This window comes from Pelodiscus sinensis, chromosome 3 (assembly GCF_049634645.1).
Source record: "Pelodiscus sinensis isolate JC-2024 chromosome 3, ASM4963464v1, whole genome shotgun sequence".
Classification (NCBI taxonomy): Eukaryota; Metazoa; Chordata; order Testudines; family Trionychidae; genus Pelodiscus; species Pelodiscus sinensis.
Window position 1 is genome coordinate 174,948,205 of NC_134713.1, and position 21,150 is coordinate 174,969,354.

The 21,150-nt window shown below is 39.9% G+C and overlaps 1 protein-coding gene across 2 annotated transcripts in view; it reads right to left on the bottom strand.

Moving 5' to 3' along the window:
* Positions 1-1,946: 1,946 nt before the first annotated feature.
* PSME4 (proteasome activator subunit 4) overlaps positions 1,947-21,150 on the bottom strand; it is a 142,550-nt gene continuing 123,346 nt past the window's right edge. For both annotated transcript variants that reach the window (XM_075925476.1, XM_006122111.4), the window contains 8 exons: positions 19,685-19,893; positions 19,215-19,300; positions 17,828-17,956; positions 16,131-16,286; positions 7,723-7,885; positions 5,025-5,158; positions 3,766-3,904; positions 1,947-3,673 (listed from right to left, as the gene is read on the bottom strand). In XM_075925476.1, the coding sequence (XP_075781591.1) occupies positions 3,770-3,904; positions 5,025-5,158; positions 7,723-7,885; positions 16,131-16,286; positions 17,828-17,956; positions 19,215-19,300; positions 19,685-19,893 (1,012 nt within the window). In that variant the 3' untranslated portion in view covers positions 1,947-3,673; positions 3,766-3,769. The remainder of the gene's footprint in view (positions 3,674-3,765; positions 3,905-5,024; positions 5,159-7,722; positions 7,886-16,130; positions 16,287-17,827; positions 17,957-19,214; positions 19,301-19,684; positions 19,894-21,150) is intronic.

Here is a 21,150-nt window from a genome sequence, read left to right on the forward strand (position 1 = left end):
ATGCAAATCGGATAAGTCAGCATAGGGAAATCCGCGGGGGATTTAAATATCCCCCGCGGATTTAAATAAACATGTCCGCCGCTTTTTTCCCGGCTTGGGGAAAAGCCGGAAAAAAAGTGTCTAGACTGGCACGATCCTCCGGAATAAAGCCCTTTTCCGGAGGATCTCTTTCAAGTAGGAATGCCTTAGTTCAGGCCTCTGCCTTAGTTCAGGCCTCTTATAACAAGGCCTCATGTCTGGGGCTCTCTTTCTATAAGTCATGGCCAGAGCTCTCCCTTTCATAGGATGGCTTCGGTTGGCCACCACAGGCTCTGAGCTTTGGGGGAACCCTGCAGCAGCTGCCTCAATTGTCCTATATGCAGGACTTGTGGGGTCTGGTGTGGGGTGGGTGCTAAGGAGGGGTTGCCCCTGCACTCACTATGGCAGAGAGAGCCGCAGGGAGTGGAGGAACCCAGCAGCCTGTGCCACATTTCACCACCTCCCAGGTTTGTTCCGCTTCACCATGGCGGCAGGAAGCTGAACGCCCCAGCCCACCCCACTCCCCTGAGCGGTGCAGCAAAGCAACCCAGCTGGGAGAGGATGGCGGAAAAGGGCAGGCTGCTGTTTGTTTTGTTTCGTTTCGTTTCCTGCATCACCTGTCACCATGGTGAGTGTAGGGAGGGGGTCTGACCCCTGCTGCCACCCTATGCCAGGCCCTGGTAATGCCCTGGCTCACATTTCTTGGGGTAGGGGACTTTGGAGCAGGAGGGAGCAGTGGTGGGACTTATGATCTGGGGCAACCCCCTGCCCTGTGCTCCGGTCATGGCCCAACCCTACCACAGAATGAAATTAATCTGAGTCACAGAAGAAATAGTCAAAAGGCAAATGTATTTGCAGAATCACAAGTACCTTTCTATCCCAGGCAATTTTCAAATTGAGCCATTTACACCTGAATTGCAGAGCTCACCTACCACGGTCAATGCTACTTACTTATTAGCTACAGTACAGTGAATATCTTTGGAACACAGGGCCATATTCTCAGACCACTTTTAATCCCAGTTCCATAATCTGACTATAGGTTGCCACCTGAAAATGGGAATTTTCAATTCATGTAAAGCTGGTGGATCTGATTCCTATGTCAATTACCCTAAACCCCAGCATAAGGAGCATAGCGGAACCCTCTGCTTTCCGACATCAATCGGACATCAAAGAACTGTTGTCCTTTAAGTAGTACAGATTATTGCATGTGCTTTCTACAATAGTGCTTTCAAAGTTAATTTTTATGTGACTGGAGAGATCTGAATTTCTTGGACTTTAGACATCTGTTTGACTAGTAAATTCAGGGTCCTGAAGGTAAAGCCTTTGACAGGCATCCTCAACACCAACATATCAATGCAAGAACAAAATAAAACCTAGGATCCTACAAGAATAGGGAATGGTCATTCAACAAATGGCACTCTTCCCTCTGCAGCTGCAGACTGAATAGCTCAAGTAAGGTGTTAAGGTAAATTTGCTGTTTAAATGTTAATTCTAGGCAGTCATATAAAAAAGCTTGTGTTCACTTGTGGATAAGTATCCCAAAGAACTCTTCTCGGTAGAATGGTATTGATCTCAGTATCGTGGCCAAACTTCCATTTGTGTGATTACCTTGTGCCCACTGAAAATTACCCCTACCTAGCAAATTCAATTACTGTCTTTAACCGTGGTGCTGTGTGATGTTAGAACAGATGCCATAGTCTGTTCCTGAAGCAGTGCATTTCAGTGATGGTAAAGAGACTATTTTGTATCAAACAAAATTTTAAAATGGCAACCTGCACGCTGCACTGCATAAACAACCTGAATTCTCTTGTGTTCCACAATGCATATAGAGCTAACACAAAAACCCCATAGCAATTAGAGAAGACAATCCTAAATTAGATCCTGAAAGTAGTGAACTTTTTGCTCAAGACAGACAAAAAATGCAGATGTTACAAACAATCCATTTATTGGGTTTTAAACTAGGTACACAATTGAAATGATTTTGGCACTACGCTATACAGTGGTTACGTCTGTGTGCTGACACTTAGTAAATACTGGACTAGGAACACCGCTGTGCTTAAAATTTGTATCGAGTCACTCAATCAGCAGGTAGATATTTCAAAATGTATTTTAGTGTTCCTGTAAGGAAGACTGTACAGGTTATGTGAAAGATGAAACACATCCACTTGTTAACTAATTCATTGTAGGAGGTACTCTGCATTCTACAATCTTATCACATCAAAACATGTGATGTTAGCATTTAGAGATGGCCACAAATGTTTCATTAAAATCTTCATCAGATGCAGGTATGAGATAAATGAAAACTAAAACAAAATAAAATTTCTGTCTTTTAAACAAGGAGCCATATTTTGCTAAAGAAAATAATTAAAAAAAACTAATCGCATTTGATTTGATGCAAAAGCCAGAAGCACTATAGTATTAACATCTAAGTGTGAATTTTTACAAATTAATCTCACAATGGTGTTATGTAAAATGGTGCAAACTGTACAATGTCTTCTGAAAGCAACGCCTCTACAATTTATACAGTCTTTTACATCTATGTAACACATATTAAACAGGTAATTAAATAGCCAATAGATATCAGTCTCTGAACAAATTTGCAGGCAAAAACAAACAAAAAAAACCCCACCCACCCCTAAAAACAGAACTTCCACAACCTTAGCAGTCTTCCATTTATGCAAGGTATGCTTCTCCAAATATCCAAATAGTGACCAATAAGTCTTTTTAATGAGAATATTCTGTTAAAAAATGTAGCCATTCAGTGCTTTTGCACACTGTACATACTCTTCATTCTCTGAATTAAAACATTGCTTGATAGCAAAAAATGTCTCTCTATGGGCTCTAGTCAAATAAAAAGACCCACAGCCTTCCACTTTTAGGGAAGCTACAACTGGTCATGAGTTTAAGTTGTGCACGTGGTCAAACTATGGCCAGGCCAGGCCATGGAAATTGTCCCACTGTCCATAGTACTGATCTAGGCTGTAGAGGGCAGAACAGATGTTTACATTTCCACCAAAGGTAAGATTTAAAAGGGTTGTTCAGTTTTCAGCTCAATTAAATGATACAGAGCTTGTCATCTAATCTCAGTGGGTGCTTGAATGCAAGCAGTGGATCCTTTGAGAAAAACAGGTTCCTGGCCTCTTGTCATGGGATCAGATGGGTTTAAAATTTGTAGGTATCAGCTCCTGCGGGCTGATCAAATTAAAAAAAAAAAAAAAGTGTCAGCCAAAACTGGAGCACTTCTCTTAGAATGTTCAGCCTTGCAGGAGTTTGTGCTGTGCAAATCCACAGATGTAAAAAAATGACTAGGCACATGAAGTAAGAAAGAAAAACAGAGGCGAGAGAAAGAGTTGGATCCTGTAAGAGAGTGAATGCAGTGTGAAGGTGGCTAGGCCCTTGACAGTATGCATTGAAACAAGTAACGATCCAGCCCTGCAGATGCAGTAATGGAAGGCTGCTGGCCTCCCACAGCTACTCCCTGTGGAGTTGTAATTCTTGATGAAGAGAGCTGTTAGGACCTAATGTTCGTATTTAAAATGTTTTTGATTAGGCATCAGGATTTACAAGACTAAAAGTTCTATACACAATAAATTAGTTTTGAGTTTCCTTTATTTTTGCAGAGATGTTTCTAAGTCTTCATTTTTCCAAGAAGCACCTGAAATAAAAATAATTAAAAACATTATATCTTTATCTGTGTTCTTGTGGTTCTACAAAACAGGGTAATTAAAAATGCCCCTGCAGGCTTACCTATTTAAGCATAATAGCATGGTGATACTAAGAGGTCTGTAAGGACAAGCAGCTGGTCATCAGTGAACTGCTGTTTGTGCTCCTGCCAGTTGTCATGGTGCGTCCTCCGGAAATTGGACAGTGTTTTCTTTACTGTCATCTGTGTAGCAGGCAACACAAAATTTGATCTGTATTAATCTGATATTTTTAAAGCTCTTTACATCTTTAGGAAGTGTTCCTAAACCCGATAACAAATATTTAGATGTAACAGGGTAATTCCATATTTCTATTACACTTCTAAAACGGGCATGTACATATATTTGGACAGCTGGAAAGTATGGAATGGGCCCCCAAAAATTCATCCAGTCCAGATTTGGAAGATTTTAGAATTTACAACAAGTTTTGAATTCTAGTCTCTCTAGATCAGTGTTGTCAAGGCTGATGTATGATGAAAGAACTTTTGCTAGGTTGTGTTTTTTGGCACTTTGGAGCCCTATCATAAATTCTTATTAATCTTGATCAAAATAGTTTTCTTCCCTCCTCTCAATTTTCAATCTTACTGCTGCAGCTGCAGGGGCTCTGGCTCTGCTGTGTTTTTCACTGGTGGGCAGACAACATCAAAGGCTTACATAATATTTGTTTGGTCACGTACAACTTTCACGTACAAGTTTCATCTCCCAACCATTTTGTGAGTGACATTCCAAAGATGTTATTCCCATTATTTAACATATCTCATTTGGTGCACCTCAAAGGCAAAATATTATATGCACTCTCCACATTTAGTTTTTGTGATTCAGTAGAAGTCAGCCCTAGAAGAACTGATTAGCTCTTTCCAGGAAATTCCCCTCCACGAAGTTAACACACTACATTAATAAACAATAATCAGAACATTAGCAACAGCTAAAGGCAAAGATACTTAAGTATTTCCATTCAAAGCCACTCTGAGTTGCTCATATGAATTTCCAGTACTTTTATAGATCAGGCTGCAATTTTAGAGGACCTGGTCTCTACCCAATGATTCCATTATAAATAACTCAGATTTCTACTTAATTTTGGCTCTAGCATAAAAGCAACTGAGGCAGAAGTAGAAATAGGGCAAGGAATTGGTGTGTTTTCATATGGTGCCTTTGAATTAAAATAGCTTTTGAAGAAAAAATAGTGCACTGTGTGACATATCTCTTCACAGTCTTTCTTCAGAAAGCTAAAGTAAGGGTGATAGATATGTTTTTAGATTAGGTAGACTAATCAGAAAAAAAGAAATGGAATCAAACTATTTTTACCTCAATGGGCTGAGGATCGTTTAGGTGAGCACTGAGGTCCATCAGAAGCTGGGGCATCCAAGTAGGTACATCGTAAGGGCTTGACAAAATACATGCACTAAGTCCTAGCACACCAGCATGGCGCTTAACCAAGTCTGTAATGAAAGGCATAATATACATGTGAAAGGATGCAAATCTCTCAAGATATGTTTCCACAACACAGCTAGATTCAACTTCTCTTTCAGAAATTTTTAAAATATGAAAAGTACTAGAAGAAATACACATTAAATATAATTTGTCATTGGCAGTCAAGTCAAAAACTGCAAGGTATAGTTCCAAGATACTATGTTCAATACCTAAAAGTCCAGGGTAATCCCAGACTGGGCCAAATGGTAGGGACAAAGACAGCCTGAAGAAGAAATAAGATGGATCCAATAAACTAACTGGGGCATTGCTTTCAAGAACACCCTCAAAATGAGTGCTTCTGGCCTCCTGAAAGCTTCACCATGCCAGGATGGGCAGGTGACTGGGAAGAGGAAAGGTGACTATCAAAACCAGCATCTGTCCCTTCTCTGTGCAAGCCCTTGATGAGGTTGCCAAGGCCTGGGTGGCAGGGGAGGCCCAAGCTGCTTATGGTGGTGTATACATGCTCAATGAGTGAAAGGTGGCCCTGCTATCCTTTAGCCCATGCAGCCTCACATCCATCTGGTCCCATCGAAGGGAAAGTCCTGGATGGAGGTCTGCATTTCCTACAAGAGTTGAGCAGTACAAAGCTAGGAGCAGCACCTAACAACCACCGCCATTGTGACTACCCTGGCTGCCAAGTCTGCTGCGTCTAATGCCATAAGAACATAAGAATGGCCATACTGGGTCAGACCAAAAGTCCATCTAGCCCAGTATCCTGTCTGCCAACAGTGAGTCTCTGAATATATGTCCATTGGTAAACAGTACACCCAGGTGTAAGAATAAACCACAAAAACTTACTAATCTGATCATATAGCTGCTCTGTAGTAGTATATTGTTAGTTAACATGTACACCACATCAGCACCCAAACTATCTATGGGTATGTCTACACTAGCTTGTGAGTTTGAGCTAGGTAGGCAAATGAGGGCAAGCGGAGTTGCAAATGAAGCCCGGAATTAAAATATCCCGGGCTTCATTTGCATGTTCCCGGGCGCTGCCATTTTTAAATCCCCCCTTAGTCCGAACTCCGTGCCCGTGGCTACACGCAGCATGGAGTAGGTAGTTCAAATTAGAGATCCTAATTACTCCTCATCTCTTCATGTATTGATCCTAGCACAATGGGGTGCCAATCCCAAACATATATTAAACAAGTCAACTCTATAAACAAAAATGTTTTGTCATGATGGTTTATAAACATCTAAGTTTTATAAATATTTGTATACACAGATGTTTCTTTACATATACTCCTTAAAAAGTTCTCCTGAACTGCAGGGCATGTTCTAGGCATCTGGGTTATTCACATACTAAGCTGTTTAAGGATAATGTAATTAAACTAACTGAACCACTTTTTTAATGTATAGTTTGCTTCTTTGAGGCAGTGTCTTTCACACACCATACGATTCATCATCCATGGCCAAGCCCTTCGATACAACCGCATCTGCTCTAATCCCACTGACAGAGACCAGAAACTTCAGGATCTCTACCAAGCATTTATAAACCTCAACTACCCACCCGGAGAAATAAAAAAGCAAATTGAAAGAGCCAAATGAATACCTAGAAACCATCTACTTCAAGACAGACCCAAGAAAACCAACAATAGAACACCACTTGTCATCACCTACAGCTCCCAACTTAAGACCTGTCCAACACATTATCAATAAACTACAGCCTATACTGGAACAGGACACTAAACTCCAAGAAGCTCTGGGAGACAGACCCATAGTCTCCTATAGACAACCACCTAACCTCAAGATGATTCTTACCAACAACCACAGGACATACCACACTAATACCAACCCTGGTACTTTCCCTTGCAACAAACCCCGTTGCCAGCTTTGTCCACATATTCACTCTGCTGACACCATTATTGGGCCTAACCAAGTGAGTTATAAGATCAAGAACACATATTCCTGATCATCCAGAAATATAATCTATGCTATCATGTGCCGAAAGTGTCCGTCTGCTATGTACATTAGACAAACGTCTCAGACACTTCGCCAAAGAATCAATGCCCACAAAACAGACATTAGACAGGATCACAAAGAAAAAACAGTTTCTTGCCATTTCAACCAGAAAGGACACTGTCTCAATGACCTAATCACCTGCATCCTACTTCAGAAGACTTTCAAATCTGCACTTGAAAGGGAATCCTCTGAACTGGCATTCATGCGAAAATTCGACACTATCCGTGGGGGCTGAACATAGACCCCAACTACCTTACCCATTACAAAGATAGCTTCCCCAATTATCACCTCTAATACCATTAACTCACAGACATCTACCCTTTCCCACCTCTAATATCATTAACTCACAGGCATTCACTTTCCTTTCCCTCCCCCCCTGCATCTCCCTTCTGTTCTGAAATGTGATTTGTCCTGTTCATTTTTTTTAATTGTATCCTTTGGTATATATGGTTGTGACTGTTTTCTTCCATTATTTGATCTGAGGAAGTGGGTCTGGCCCACGAAAGCTCATCATCTAATAAACCATCTTGTTAGTCTTTAAAGTGCTACATAGTCCTGTATTTTGTTTTACCTGCAGAAGGAATTGTATCTACTGCTGTGCCAAGGTCTCGCTTTCTCTTTTTCGGTAGTCTTGTCTTGCAGAGCTGTTCAAAGTGAGCCTGCATGGGGCTATCCATAGTGAGAAAGTTGCACTGTAGCAGACCACTCAGTGTGGTAGCAGCCATTTCTCTCACCTAAAAACAGAAACATCAGCTACATCAATTACTACAGTAAACATGCACAGCTGACTTTTATTACGGCTCTTTTGGACTTCTAGTTAGATCATGTTGGCATACAGTGCTTGGGAAAGATCTTTCAAGTTTTTATCACCATATCTTAGTAGGTTATTAAATGAAATTGGTATACTAAAGTGTCACATATAAAGCAATAAATAACGTTCATATATAGTTTTAAAACGGTCATTATACAGGTAGACAAAATTTGTGATCCACGACTGCAGCAAACAAAATTTCAGTATCAACAAACTTGTGTTGTAAGCTAAAACAGCAACTGATTTTGAATTTTTAAAAATAGACTTATGTGATAAATATATAATCCAAAACAATGTATAATAATGCTACTGAGATTTTATAGAAAATATATAAATACAATTACCTGCTTTGCCCATTAATGAAATTGGTACACTAAGATCTGTTTACATAGGGAAAAGTACACCTTTATCCCAAGTATTTTATTTCTTCCTTGCTACATAAGAAACCATCAGAATCCACAACATAAGATGAACAACTTGGATGTATACAAGTTTAAGAATGTATATATTCCTGATATTTAGTATCCTAGCTGAAACTAGGGAAATTTATCAGGCCATATTGTATTATGGCTGAATTACCACAATTCTCTTCATAATCTTGTAATTCTGGCATATGTTTATAAACAATGTTGGATTATTAGGGGATACTATAGTGTCAGTAGGACACAGTCACTGACTTAGTTCTGTAACTCTCCAGTTGTCATTTTACTGCCTTGAGCCGAGTTTAATCCATCAGTAAACTGGCTTGTAAAAATAGGTATGTTGGAGATACACATCACTCTATTGTAACTAAGTTAACAAAAGTATAAGCCAAATCAATTTCAACAAATTACGCACAAATTCTACAATTTTTTTTTAAATTTAACTGGGCATAATTATATTTGAAGACAATTAAATTACTGTTTGTTTGCTTACAAAAATAGCTATGCCTGCTAAATGTTACATCATCACTCCTAAAAGGACATTAAAAATCAGAGAACTATACAAAAAAAAATCATAAATTGTAGAAACATAGGTTCTGCTTTATGTCACCTCAAATTTGGTTCTCTCATAACAGGCCCATTGCTATTAAAATGGAGGTTATGGGCTGACCATAAGAACATTCTAACATTTACAAATCTGAAAGCCCAATTAATTTATTAAAATGCTAACAGCAGCCTCATTTACTGATAAGTACATACTGTTATACTTCCACTAAACAGAATGTTCATCCATCTAGAGTACAAACACCTACCAACGCTCTGAATCCAATGCAGCAGATTATAATAAATTATATCCTTGAACATAATGTTCTGAACCTCCACAAAGCAATAAAATATAGCTACAAGTGTTGTAATAATTAAACATAGGAAGTTAACAATAGGCTCTTGAGACTTCCTGCCATTTACATATCTACAACGTATGATCCACTTTATTAATAGTGTAAACTATAAAGTGAAACAGTCTGCCAGTACTGTTTATCAGCAATTTATGAGCCTCTTAAGGACTAAAGCTATTAAATGAAACATGAAGTGCCAATGCAAGTCTCAGAATAAGTGGAAGCCTGGCTGTAAAGTGAGCAGGCTCACTAGGTTTCTAATAATTTACATTACTGTTCACTGTAATAGAATCAGTTTTCAGTATTGTCAAATCTAGTTACTATTGCAAGAAGCACCTAGAAACAAAGGACTTACAATCACAAATTAATAAGGCATCATTTTCATATATATTTATTGCAATGCCCATTAACATCACTCATATTTAAGAATTCATAAGCCAGGAGGCTTGTATGATGAGCTAAAAGCTATGGAATAGAAACTATTTTCAGCTGCTGCATGAGCTCATCTGAAGAAGTGGGTTTTGCCCATGAAAGCTCATGAAGCTGTATATATTTTCAGAAGCTTCAGGGGGTAGCCGAGTTAGTCTGTTACAGAAAAAGAACAACAAATGGTCTGGTAGAACTTTATAGACTAACAAAACATGTAGCTTCTATCATGAGCTTTTGTGGGCACAGCCCACTTCTTCAGATGATGGGAGTCATCTCCGGTCATCTGAAGAAGTGGGCTGTGCTCACGAAAGTTCATGATACCAGCTACGTGTCTTGTTAGTCTATAAAGTTCTACCAGACCATTTGTTGTTTTTTATATATATTTTGTTAGTCTTTAGGACAAAGTTGAATTAAGGTACACAACTTCAGCTACATTAGCTGAGTAGCTGAAGTTAAAGCACCTTAACTTGACTTTTGGCACTGTATACACTGCAGGAAGTCAAAGGAAGAACACGCTTCCTTCAACTTCCCTTAGTCCTCGTGAATGCAGGGTTCCCGGCATTGACCGGAGTGCCCCTCTCACTTCGAATTAGCTGTCTTAACTAGACTGCTAATTTGAACCCTGGAAGATCGACAATGGCAGCTTCGTTCTTCCTCTGTAGTGTAGATGTACCTAAGGTGCCACAGGACTACTCATTGTTTTTAGAAATGTAACAATCCACTAAGAAAGAGGCAAAAGAACTGGTGGTGAGAGACATCAATTTTAGCATTTTTACTTAAAATAATCTGAAAATACAGTTCATAACTAAGAATTTGTCTGTCATGTTTTATCCCAGAACAAAAAGACAAAGTATACAGACTATTAAAAATGAAATCACCTTCTCATTAAACAGAGTGATGAAAGCAATGCTATGGTAATTACTGAAACATACTGGAACTTGCCAATTCTTATAATGAAAAAGCAAGATTACTGTCACAGTAAAGTAAGGTTTCCATGGTAGCAACATGATTGCAAGAGATTACTACACAAAATAGCTTTTGCTGATTTCTACCTCAGCAGTTCAAGGATATACATTTTATTTAATTATCTGCAAATCTATGTAGCTATTAAAAGTGAACAGCAACTTTTGTAAATTATGTAAATGTTGGATTATGTGATGAATGATTTGATTAGTAAGAATAACAAAATAGCCAGGCTCACCAACTCTTATTCTACTATAACATGCAGTGACATAACTGATAACTAAGAGACCCGCTGGAGAATGAAATCAGTGCACTGGGAGTAGAAGGTTAAATTGCTGTTTTTTAAATACAAGGCACATTCTTGTACAATTGGAAATATTAATTCTATATTTATGTTTTAAGAATTATTTGCAAATCACCTAACGCAGATTAGATTTTCACTACTAAGACTCTTCATACTTTCAAACAGATTTTACACAAGAGCATGACACAAAAGGTACTCTTGCCCTTCCAGGAAGATAAATACAGGCAGTCCCAGGGTTACATGGATCCGACTTACATCGGATCCCTACTTACAAACGGGGTTAGACAACCCCGCACTATCTGCTCCCCCCCAGCAGACCAGGGAGATGCGAAGCTAGTGCGCCCCCCCCCCCCAGCAGACCAGGGAGACGCGGAGCGGCTTTTCTCAGCAGACACCTCAGCTTGAGAATAAAGGACTGAGGGAAGTGAGGTGTGGGAGAATAAAACTGAGCTCTGGAGAAATGTTTGGCTAGAGTTTCCCCTACAATATGTACCAGTTCCGACTTACATACAAATTCAACTTAAGAACAAACCTACAGTCCCTATCTTGTACGTAACCCGGGGACTGCCTGTATGTTACATGAAAATGGACTTTATGTTAGGCATTACGGATATATTGGCCATGGCAAATAACTACAGAACAAAATGGTATTTCGTGACCAGACATAGAACTGCTCAGTTGTGGCTGAAACATTAACATTTTTCAGTATGACTGTGCACTGTACAGTATATAATTATATATAATACACATACACAGCAGAAAGGAATCTAGGGGTTATAGTGGACCACAAACTAAACATGAGTCAATACGGTGACACTATTGCAAAAAAAGCAAATATGATTCTGAGATGCATTAAAAGGAGTGTTGTGAGCAAGACATAAGAAGTCATTCTTCTGCTCTACTCTGCGATGATTAGGCCCCAATTCGAGTATTGTGTCCAGCATCACATTTCAAGAAAGATGGGGAGAAATTGGAGAAGGTCCAGAGAAGAGCAACAAAAATGATTAAAGGTCTTGAAAACATGTCCTATGAGGAAAGACTGAAAAAATTGGGCTTGTTTAGTTTAGAAAAGAAAAGACTGAGAGGGGACATGATAGCAGTTTTCAAGTATCTAAAAGGGTGTTACAAGGAGGAGGGAGAAAAATTGTTCTCCTTGGCCTTTGATGATACAACAAAAAGCAACGGGCTTAAATTGCAGCAAAGGAGGTTTAGGTTGGACATTAGTAAAAAACTTCCTGTCAGGGGGGTAAAGCACTGGAATAAATTACCTAGGGAGGTAGCGGCATCTTCATCACAGGAGATATTTAAGAGCAGGTTAGACAGACAACTGTCCGGGATAATCTAGGCAGTGTTTGGTCCTGCTGTGAGGGCAGAAACTGGACTCAATGACCTCTCAAGGTCCCTTCCAGTTCTAGGATTCTATGATACCATGTGATTTTGGGTAGAAGCTGGATAGGAAAATATCCTGGTTATTATGGAATTGTGAGACCACCTTTGGCAGGAAGGCCAGGTGTAGCTGCAGATGCACCTAGTCCTTGAAGGAGACTGTATATGGTAGCTCTGAAGTAAGGGTTTAAATCTAGAAGATACTTCTGGCAGAAGTAATGACGACCAGAAAGCCACCTTCCAGGACAGGTAGAGAAGAGAGCGTGTTGCCAGCAGTCCAAATGTAGTTCAACCACCATCCCCTTTTGCTCTAGCAAAACATCCTCCAGTGCTCCCACCCTTAGGAGAGAATGTATCTCCAGGGCCAGAAGTTGTTTGAGAAGGGTTCCTGAAGACAGACAAGAATGGAGGATGGGAAGAAAGGGAACAACTGATTTGAAGGATGTATCCAAGTATTGTGGGACCACAGTTACCGAGAGAAGTGGGATAACTAGTCCACAAATATAAGGGAAATCAGAACTGCACATTAACAAAATGCCTACTTAAGCCCTGCCGATTGGAGGGTGGGAGGAGGCAGGCATAAGGGAAGACAAGGACTGGGATGGAGGATTTCTCTTACAGCTTCTACTCCTTCTCCTGATTATAGTCGTCTCTGCTGTGATGGGTAGAAGCAAGCTGTCAGTTGGGGCTTATAGTGCTTCCTCACAGAAGCCAGTGTATGCAACCCCAGGGATTTCAGGGTGGCACTAGAGTCTTTTAGATTATGCAACTTCAAGTCTGTTTGCTCAGATAAGAGCAACTTGCCTTCAAATGGAAGGTCCTGCACACTCTGCTGCGCCTTATCAGGCAACCCCAAGGACTGAAGCTATGAATTGGGCTGCAGAATCTGCTGTAAGACTGTTAAATTGCATTCAATCCTACTCGATTAGTCAAGAAAGGACTACATTTAAGAGGCAGAGGCACAGCATGGAATCCACTGTGGCTCTGCCTTTTAAATATAGTTAGAGCCAGGCAGCACTTACTACATTTAAATGGCAGAGCTGCCGGGGGGGAGAGGGGGGGACTGGGTACAAGTTGGGACTCAGCTGCCCCCTGCCTCTGCCTCCTTTGGGGAGGAGGAAGAGGATGCCTGTACTGGTAAGGGACCTTTTTCCTTGCCCTCTGCACTGCCTGGGTCCTGTAGTTCTGAGTCTTGCAGTTCAGTATCAGGCTTGGTATAAAGACCCAGTCTCTGCTCCGAGGTTGGAGGAGCAGCAGCTCTTGACTCTGATACCATAGAGTACGACCTCTGGGATTTTGTACACTACAGTAGCTGAAAAGCCCACACATTCCAGAAAGGCCACTGTGACATCTGCTACTGCAATGGTGGCCAAGCTTTCAGCAGGATACCCTGACTCATCTCAGCCACTGGGTATCACTGGTTAGAGTGGACTCTACTCCTGAGGAAGGCTTATGACTCTGTCTCAAGAGACTGGCAGAGTCTCTGAAGCAGTTGCTTCTTGGTAATCAGAACAGAGCGGTGTTGGGAAGGTGGAGAGCAGTACTGGGAAGGCAGAAATCAGTGCTGGGAAGGTGGAGACTAGTGTGGTGGCATTATGGCTGGCTTGACCTTTGATGGTATCCAGGGTCTCAGTACTGAGGCAGCGGTCACAGCCAGCGTCAGCTCCTGAATGGTAGGAGACGGTGGTCCCAGGAGAGACATTAACTTCCTCACTGCCTCAAATGCCTCTGGCACAGATGGTAGCCCCAAACTCCAGTGGCTCTCTTGGTAAAAAGTCCAAAGGTGCCAAACTCAACAACACCCTTCCCAGAGCAGTAGCCAACAGTACTTGTACACACTCTTGGTGTTCCTGAGTGGCCTGAGTTATACTCTGTCAGCTTCTCTATGCCCTGAACACCTTGGAGTTGGGAAATAATCCCTGGTTGGTTTTTCTCTGCTTCTTTCTTAGCACTGGTGGTGAAGAGCAGTGTAGAGAGTCCTATGCCAGAGTAGTCTTTCTTGCCACCAGAGATGATTGTCAATGCTAGGAATGCTAGCCCATAGTAGAAATTCACGGTATCTCCTTTGGAGAAGCTGGAGCATTTCTTACTGAAGCCAAATACTTGGTGTTGGGTCAATGTGACTTGGCTCCAAAGGGGGACCAGGCACTGCCTTTGTAAGGAAGAATTTCAGCCTAGTGTCCTTGTGCTTCCTTGATTCCGGGCCTGAAGCTCTTGCAAAAATCTACAATGCTCCTGAACATGGGCCTTCCTCAGACACTTGAGGCAGCTGGAATGCAGGACACTAACAAGCACTAGCTTGTGGCATGATGCACATGGCTTGAACCATAGGGATAGAGGCATATCCCTCTAGGCACTTGGTGTCAGGAAAGGGATAAGCCTGGTAAGCAGGGTCTGCTACTAATTGAAACAAACTCTAAATAAAGAACTATTCACAGATTATCAACTAGCTCCATTGGTCCTTGTAGGTGTGGAGGCAGGAAAAGGGAATTTGTGTGCAGTCATCTTGGTCTTGTTAACAAGAGAGCAAGAGTCAGGCTAAGTCTGTGGCCTGACAAGTGAGATCTGTAATTAGACGCTGCCTTCGCCTCTATATGGAGATAAGGATAGAATGCTGACTCTGGCAGGGACCTTGAGATAAGGAGCATCTGGGTGGAACTAAATAACTGTTAGCCATTGGTGTTTGTAATGGGAAGGAGACTAATTGTTATTGTTATTATATCTAATAGACAGTATATAAACTGCTTTATAATTGCTTGTATTCGAAGATCTGCCTCGAAGGGGGGGAGGGTTCCCCCCCGCGTCTGAACCAGTTTTTCCCTTGCTGCAGCTCGTAATTAAACTGCCTCTGGCTACTTGTTGCTTACAAACTCAGAGTGAGGACAAAGTTCTCTTCCACATAGGAAAAATGTACGGTCAAGCAGCAGTTTCAGTGACTGCCTCAGCAGTAAGAAGGAACTGAAGTGGTGGAAGGGCTCTTATACAATGGCACTATGAGGGTGCAACTCCAGGGCTATGTCTACACTGCCTCTTTTTTTTTTTTGCAGAAGATATGCAAATCATGCACTCATTTGCATATCTTCTGCTGATCCTTTTTGTGAAAGAGCTATTGCCGCTAAAAAGCTCCATGTAGACGGGGCCATTTGTCGGAAAAAACTCCTTTTTTGCAAGATCCTGTAAACCTCATTTTTGAGGAATAAGCGATCTTGTGGTAAAAGGGCTTTTTCCCACAAATGGTCCCATCTATATGGGGCTTTTTAGTGGCAAAAACTCTTTCGCAAAAAAGGATCAGCAGAAGATATGCAAATGAGTGTGCAATTTGCATATCTTCTTCAGAAAAAAACCGGCAACGTAGACGTAGCCCAGGAGGCATCAGAGTGAACCTAATGGATACCACTGAGGGAAAAACTCTCGTGGTGGTGATCACAGCAAGCACAACTCAATATTGGAATGGACATAAGCAGGCACTTTTATTGCCAATTAAATGCCTTCTGGAATAATGTTGTTTTCCTGTTGAAAGTGAAATATTATACAGAATATAATTTTATACAAGTTAGTATTTTTATATTCAAGAGATTAAACAAAAATTACTGTTCTATGAATACTAAGTATGGAAAACTTTCTATTCTTTGTACACAGTAAGAGGCAAGAAAATAGATATTAATAAAAAAATAAATATAAAAAACTTCAGTTCTGATTTTTCGTTCACATTCAATGTCTTTCACTGAAAGTCAAAATACAAGGTAATAGATATTACGGCATGTTTACCTCAAGCTGTTCATCTTCCAAAAGTTTTATAACCAACCATCTTATGTCATGGACTGCTTCTTCATTGTTGAGGAAGATAAAGAGATTATAAAATACCATAGTTTGGAGGTAGGTTAGTATTGTGTACCTAGCATGCCAAGAACTGCTTCTTGCTGTCTGTAAGCAACAAAGATTACACAGAATTAAAAACAAGGACATACAGACAAGCTATTTGTTTACTCTAAAAATTGTTATGTACCATTATGTAAACCTTTTGGGCTGCTGAAGTAATTTACTCATAAAAGTTGTTTTCTCTCCAAAACTTTGTTTTGTTGATTTTTTTAAAATCTAAATTTCCAAAGTATCTAAATGCTTAGGCTATGTAGTACTGCATATACACAACTGAGAAACTAAACAAGTGACCTCAGATATCAGCCAGTTTTAAGTGGCCAAAAAGTTTAGTTATGCTCAACTTTGTACTGAAATTGTTTGTATTATTGGACTTTGGTGGTCTGTCTATGAAAAAAGGCTTGTTACTGGCAAGAGATGTAAGCAATGGATGAAAGCTGAAGTCTCATCACCACTGCTTCTGCTGCTGACACTCATTTTCAGCAATAGGTAATTTTTAGAGAGTAGATGAAGATTGAAAATCTATTTGCTTTTTTTTTTAGTTTGTGCAGTTGATAGCACTGTTTATACAGTTTCTCCATTTCTCTGTATAGTCTATTTTCATTTTTGTGAGTCTTTCAGAAAATTGTAAGTGGGACAGACATACATTTTAGCAGAAAAATACCATTGTAAATCCACAAAATGTAGAAGGGGGAACCCAAGAACATGTTGCATTCTAAAACCTCATTTCAACTTGTTTTTGAGACAGATTTCTAATTGATTATGTCCCTTTCAGAGTGACATTTTTATTTTAAGCCAATTTGTTATTAAACCCTTACTTATTTTTATTTCTTAAAATAAATTGTATACCTTATCTGTGTCAAATATTTGACAAGTAAAAAATAAAACTGGGAACAGAGCTTTTTTGTGATAATATTCTGTTAGAAACAAAATGTGAAATATTCATGAACTTTCCCCTTATAGGACTTGTATTCATAGGAACCTAAATGTAAGCTTAAACCTTTTTTTTAGCTTAAGAGAACTATACTTTCAAATATTGGGCATAATTTTTAGTAAATAAACTAGAAGAAAGGCAATTATTTCTTTACAAAGAGCCCAATGCTTAATTAGTATGCATTTCTGCCCAGAAAAAAAAAAGTTATTTAAAAAAAATTGGCAGCTGATACAAAAGCCATTTGCAAAGTTAATAGTTCCAGCTTATTATTCCTGATGATGACCAAACACTAACACGGAATTTATTACAAAGCAAAAAGCAGTCAGCAGTCTCAGTAGCCCAGCTTTTTTGGCTGATTAATAGTGAATTACTATACTGCAACCAAGAATTTAACTAAGTACTTAAACATTCATCGTTATTTTGGTTACATGTATACCACTTCAATATAGAAACAAACAAATGAAGTAGTTACACTGGCAAGTGTCACTATACAGACTCAAAGAATATTAGCTGCAAATCATTTCAAAAACCACAGAACCCTTTTGCTCATGCAGCAATGGCAGGAAATAAGAAATTCTTGGTTTCATAACTGTTAACAAGCTCAACTGGTTTTAAAGTGATGCGCCTTCATTTTAACAATTCAGATCAGACTCACTTGCTTTAGCACCTGAAGTACCAAAGGCACTTGTTGAGGATATAGCAATCCCTGAGACATTAGCGATAAACACATCTTAGCATCTCTTTTGAGTTCATCATAGCTATTGTCATTTTCTACTGGTGCAATCTACAAAATAAGAACAAAACAGGAAGAGTTAAATATTTGTTTTTTTTCCCTAAATATGTCCCCCCTGTAAGTGCTTCACTGAAGGCATGTCTGCATCCCAGTGCTGCTGATCAGAGAACTTCGGTAGCAGCATCCGTTGGATGTGCTGTGCCACAAGTCTAGCCACCATGTGGTTACTAACCATCCTCAGTTCCTTCTTTACCATGGAGTCACAATGAGAACCCTGAAGTAGACGGAAGGTGGGTAGGTTGTGGAGCACCCATAGGGACATGCTTCGCCATGAGTCATTGTTACTGCGCAAAGTGAGTTACTACTCAAGTAGTGGCCCTATGAGTGCTCCACTGCAGGTAAGTCCTGAGCAGTACCCCTTTTGTAGGGCTGGGACTTCGGAGATGAGTCCGTTACAGATGACAGTATTGTGGAGCCAAAGATGGCATTAGAGGCAGTCGCCCCAGTGATCACTTAAAGTTCTGCAAGATACAGACTGACATCCATGTCTGCACTATGCAGATTTCCGAGACAGGGATATCCTTGAAAAAAGTGACAGATGAGACAATTGATCTTCTAGAGTGTGCACAGATGGAGTTGGGGGAAGGGGAGAAGGTGGTTACTTTACAAATTGGGTAGCACTGTCCAATGCAATTCAAGACCCGCTTACAAGGTCTTTGGGCTGATATTGCTGTGCCCTTGGAACTTTCCACCAGAGAGGAAAAGTCTAGGGCAGCAGGTCTCAAACTTTAGCAAATAGAGGATTCCATTTTGATTTAAAATTTTTCCCAGATCCCCAAGGTCCAAGCTTGCCTCCATTCCATCCCTTCCCCTAAGACCTGCTCCTACCTCTTCCCATCCCTGCTCCACCACTACTCCTCCTTTCCACCCCCTCTCCCAAGTGCACTCCATCTACGCTCCTATTCTCCCTCCTAGTGCCTCCTCAGGCTGTGGAACAGGAGGCGCTGGGAGGAAAGGGGAGAACTCATGGAAGGGGTGCAATTGATCAGCAGAGCCAGCGTACCCCTTACAGTACCGTCAGGGGTCTACAGACCCCAGTTTGAGAAATGCTGGTCATGGGGACTTTCTGAAAATCTCTGTAGAATGCTAGGGCACGTCTAAACTACATTTCTCTTCCGAAAGAGGAATGTAAATGAGCCCGATCAAAAATGCAAGTGAAGCATGGATTTACATGCTTTTTATTCATGTATTTTTATAATTTGTTTTAAAACCAAATATAACTAAAAGCTCAGTAATTAAAAATGGGTACCTTGAAAAACAAAGGTAAGAGTTGGAGTTGCTCGGTCACAGCTGCAGAGAAAGACCGACCTGCACTCGCCATCAACCACTTCAGGACTGTTTATAAAAAGACAGAAATACTCACTGAATAACAAGGTCAAAAACCAAAAGAACAAATGTATGGACCAAATCCACTACTGGCATAACCCACCACATTTCCACTGATGTCAGTGGAGCTGCATCCACAAAAAGTTTGGCTCTGTGTTCCTGTCACAGCCAGTGAGTTCTCATTAGAATAAATATAATTCGAGATATAATCATGTCATTTGGACTAAACTATATATTAATACAATCCAACCTACAAGAGGAACAGACACTCGTGTATAAAGCATATGTAACAAATGCAAAATTGCACATTGTAAGTACATCACTTGCAGTATTCAATCATTATTCTATGAAGCCAAACATGTCTGTTTCCACAAGTTAAATTCAGCCACTCACTGGTTTTCAAGAGTTTAATGCCCTGAGTTCGCTCATCTTGTTCACCAACTCCATTCTCTTCCATAACATGGTTCTGAATTTCTTCATCTGCTTCCATAAGAGGTTTGAGTTTTTCAAGTATTCGTGTAGTGAATTCATGGACATGAGGAGACTTTGTTGGAGCAGTATTTGGCAAAGAAACATCTATCATGAATATGTAGGTCAAAACACTAAAAATAAATAATGCAACAGTTTATACTTTAACATGGTTGTACAACTTAAAGAAACCAATTCAATGTGTTCAGTGGTTATTTGCTGCATTTTACTGATTGAAATGTAATACTTTCTTTGGAAAAAAATTATTCCCGTAGACATCATAAAACAATTAAGATCAAATGCTATGTGAAATAGAATGCAATATCACTGATTCAGATCTTTGCCTTAACTTAAGGCATTACTCCATGAAAATGTAATGCACCGAGACAAACAACATTTGTACTCTGAGATCCTTCTCTCACACACACACACACACACACACACACACACACACACACACACACACACACACCCCTCAGTGAGAACATGAGGTAAACTGAATTGACGACTAAGAACGGTTTTCACTTAATGAAAAAGAAACTGAAAGAATCAAGGGGAGAAATGCTATGGCTTCTACTTTTTATAAATCCCCATTTGTCATGTTTCATTATGTCTATTTATAGCATTCAGAATCTTATTTGGCATGTAGGTATCTTTATATCCTGCTGTAGAATTATTTTTCTTATATCAGACAAACATGCTGTTTTGCATACTGTACATGAAAAGATACATTGTTTACTTATAACTCTTTCCTAAAAGTTGCATTTTATGCAGGCACGCAAAATGAATCATACAATAATAAATGGTTAAAAAAATGGGCATTGTTTAATCTTGAGAAATGAAGACTGCGGGGAAACCTGGAAACAATTTTCAAATATGGCAATGGCTCTTCTAAAAAGCATGGCGATCGATTGTTCTCCATGTCCATTGAAGGTAGGACAAGATACAATAATCATAATCTGCCTCACAGGATATTTAAATAGTTATTGGGAAAAACTTTCTGACCATAAGGATAGTTAAATACTGGAATAAGTTTCCAAGGGACGATGAGATATCCCTGTCACTGAAGTTTCTAAAGACAGATTAGTCAAACACTTGTCTTTTATAGTCTAGGATTGTGTATTTGGTCCTGCTTCACCATGTGGGGTTAAACTAGATGGCCTCTCAAAATCCCTTCTAGCTCTAACTGCTACGATTCTAGATTATTCAATGACTATTGATATTTTTAGGAAACCCACTCTAGCACATCTGAGATCCATTATTCATTAGCTCTTCTTAGTACAATTTAAGAGACTTTCAATGGCACTTTGGAGCCTAAGTGCTTTTGAAAATTCTATCTATTTTATCTGGCAGAGGTTCATTTACTTCTTGAGTTTCAGAGCTCTCCCGGT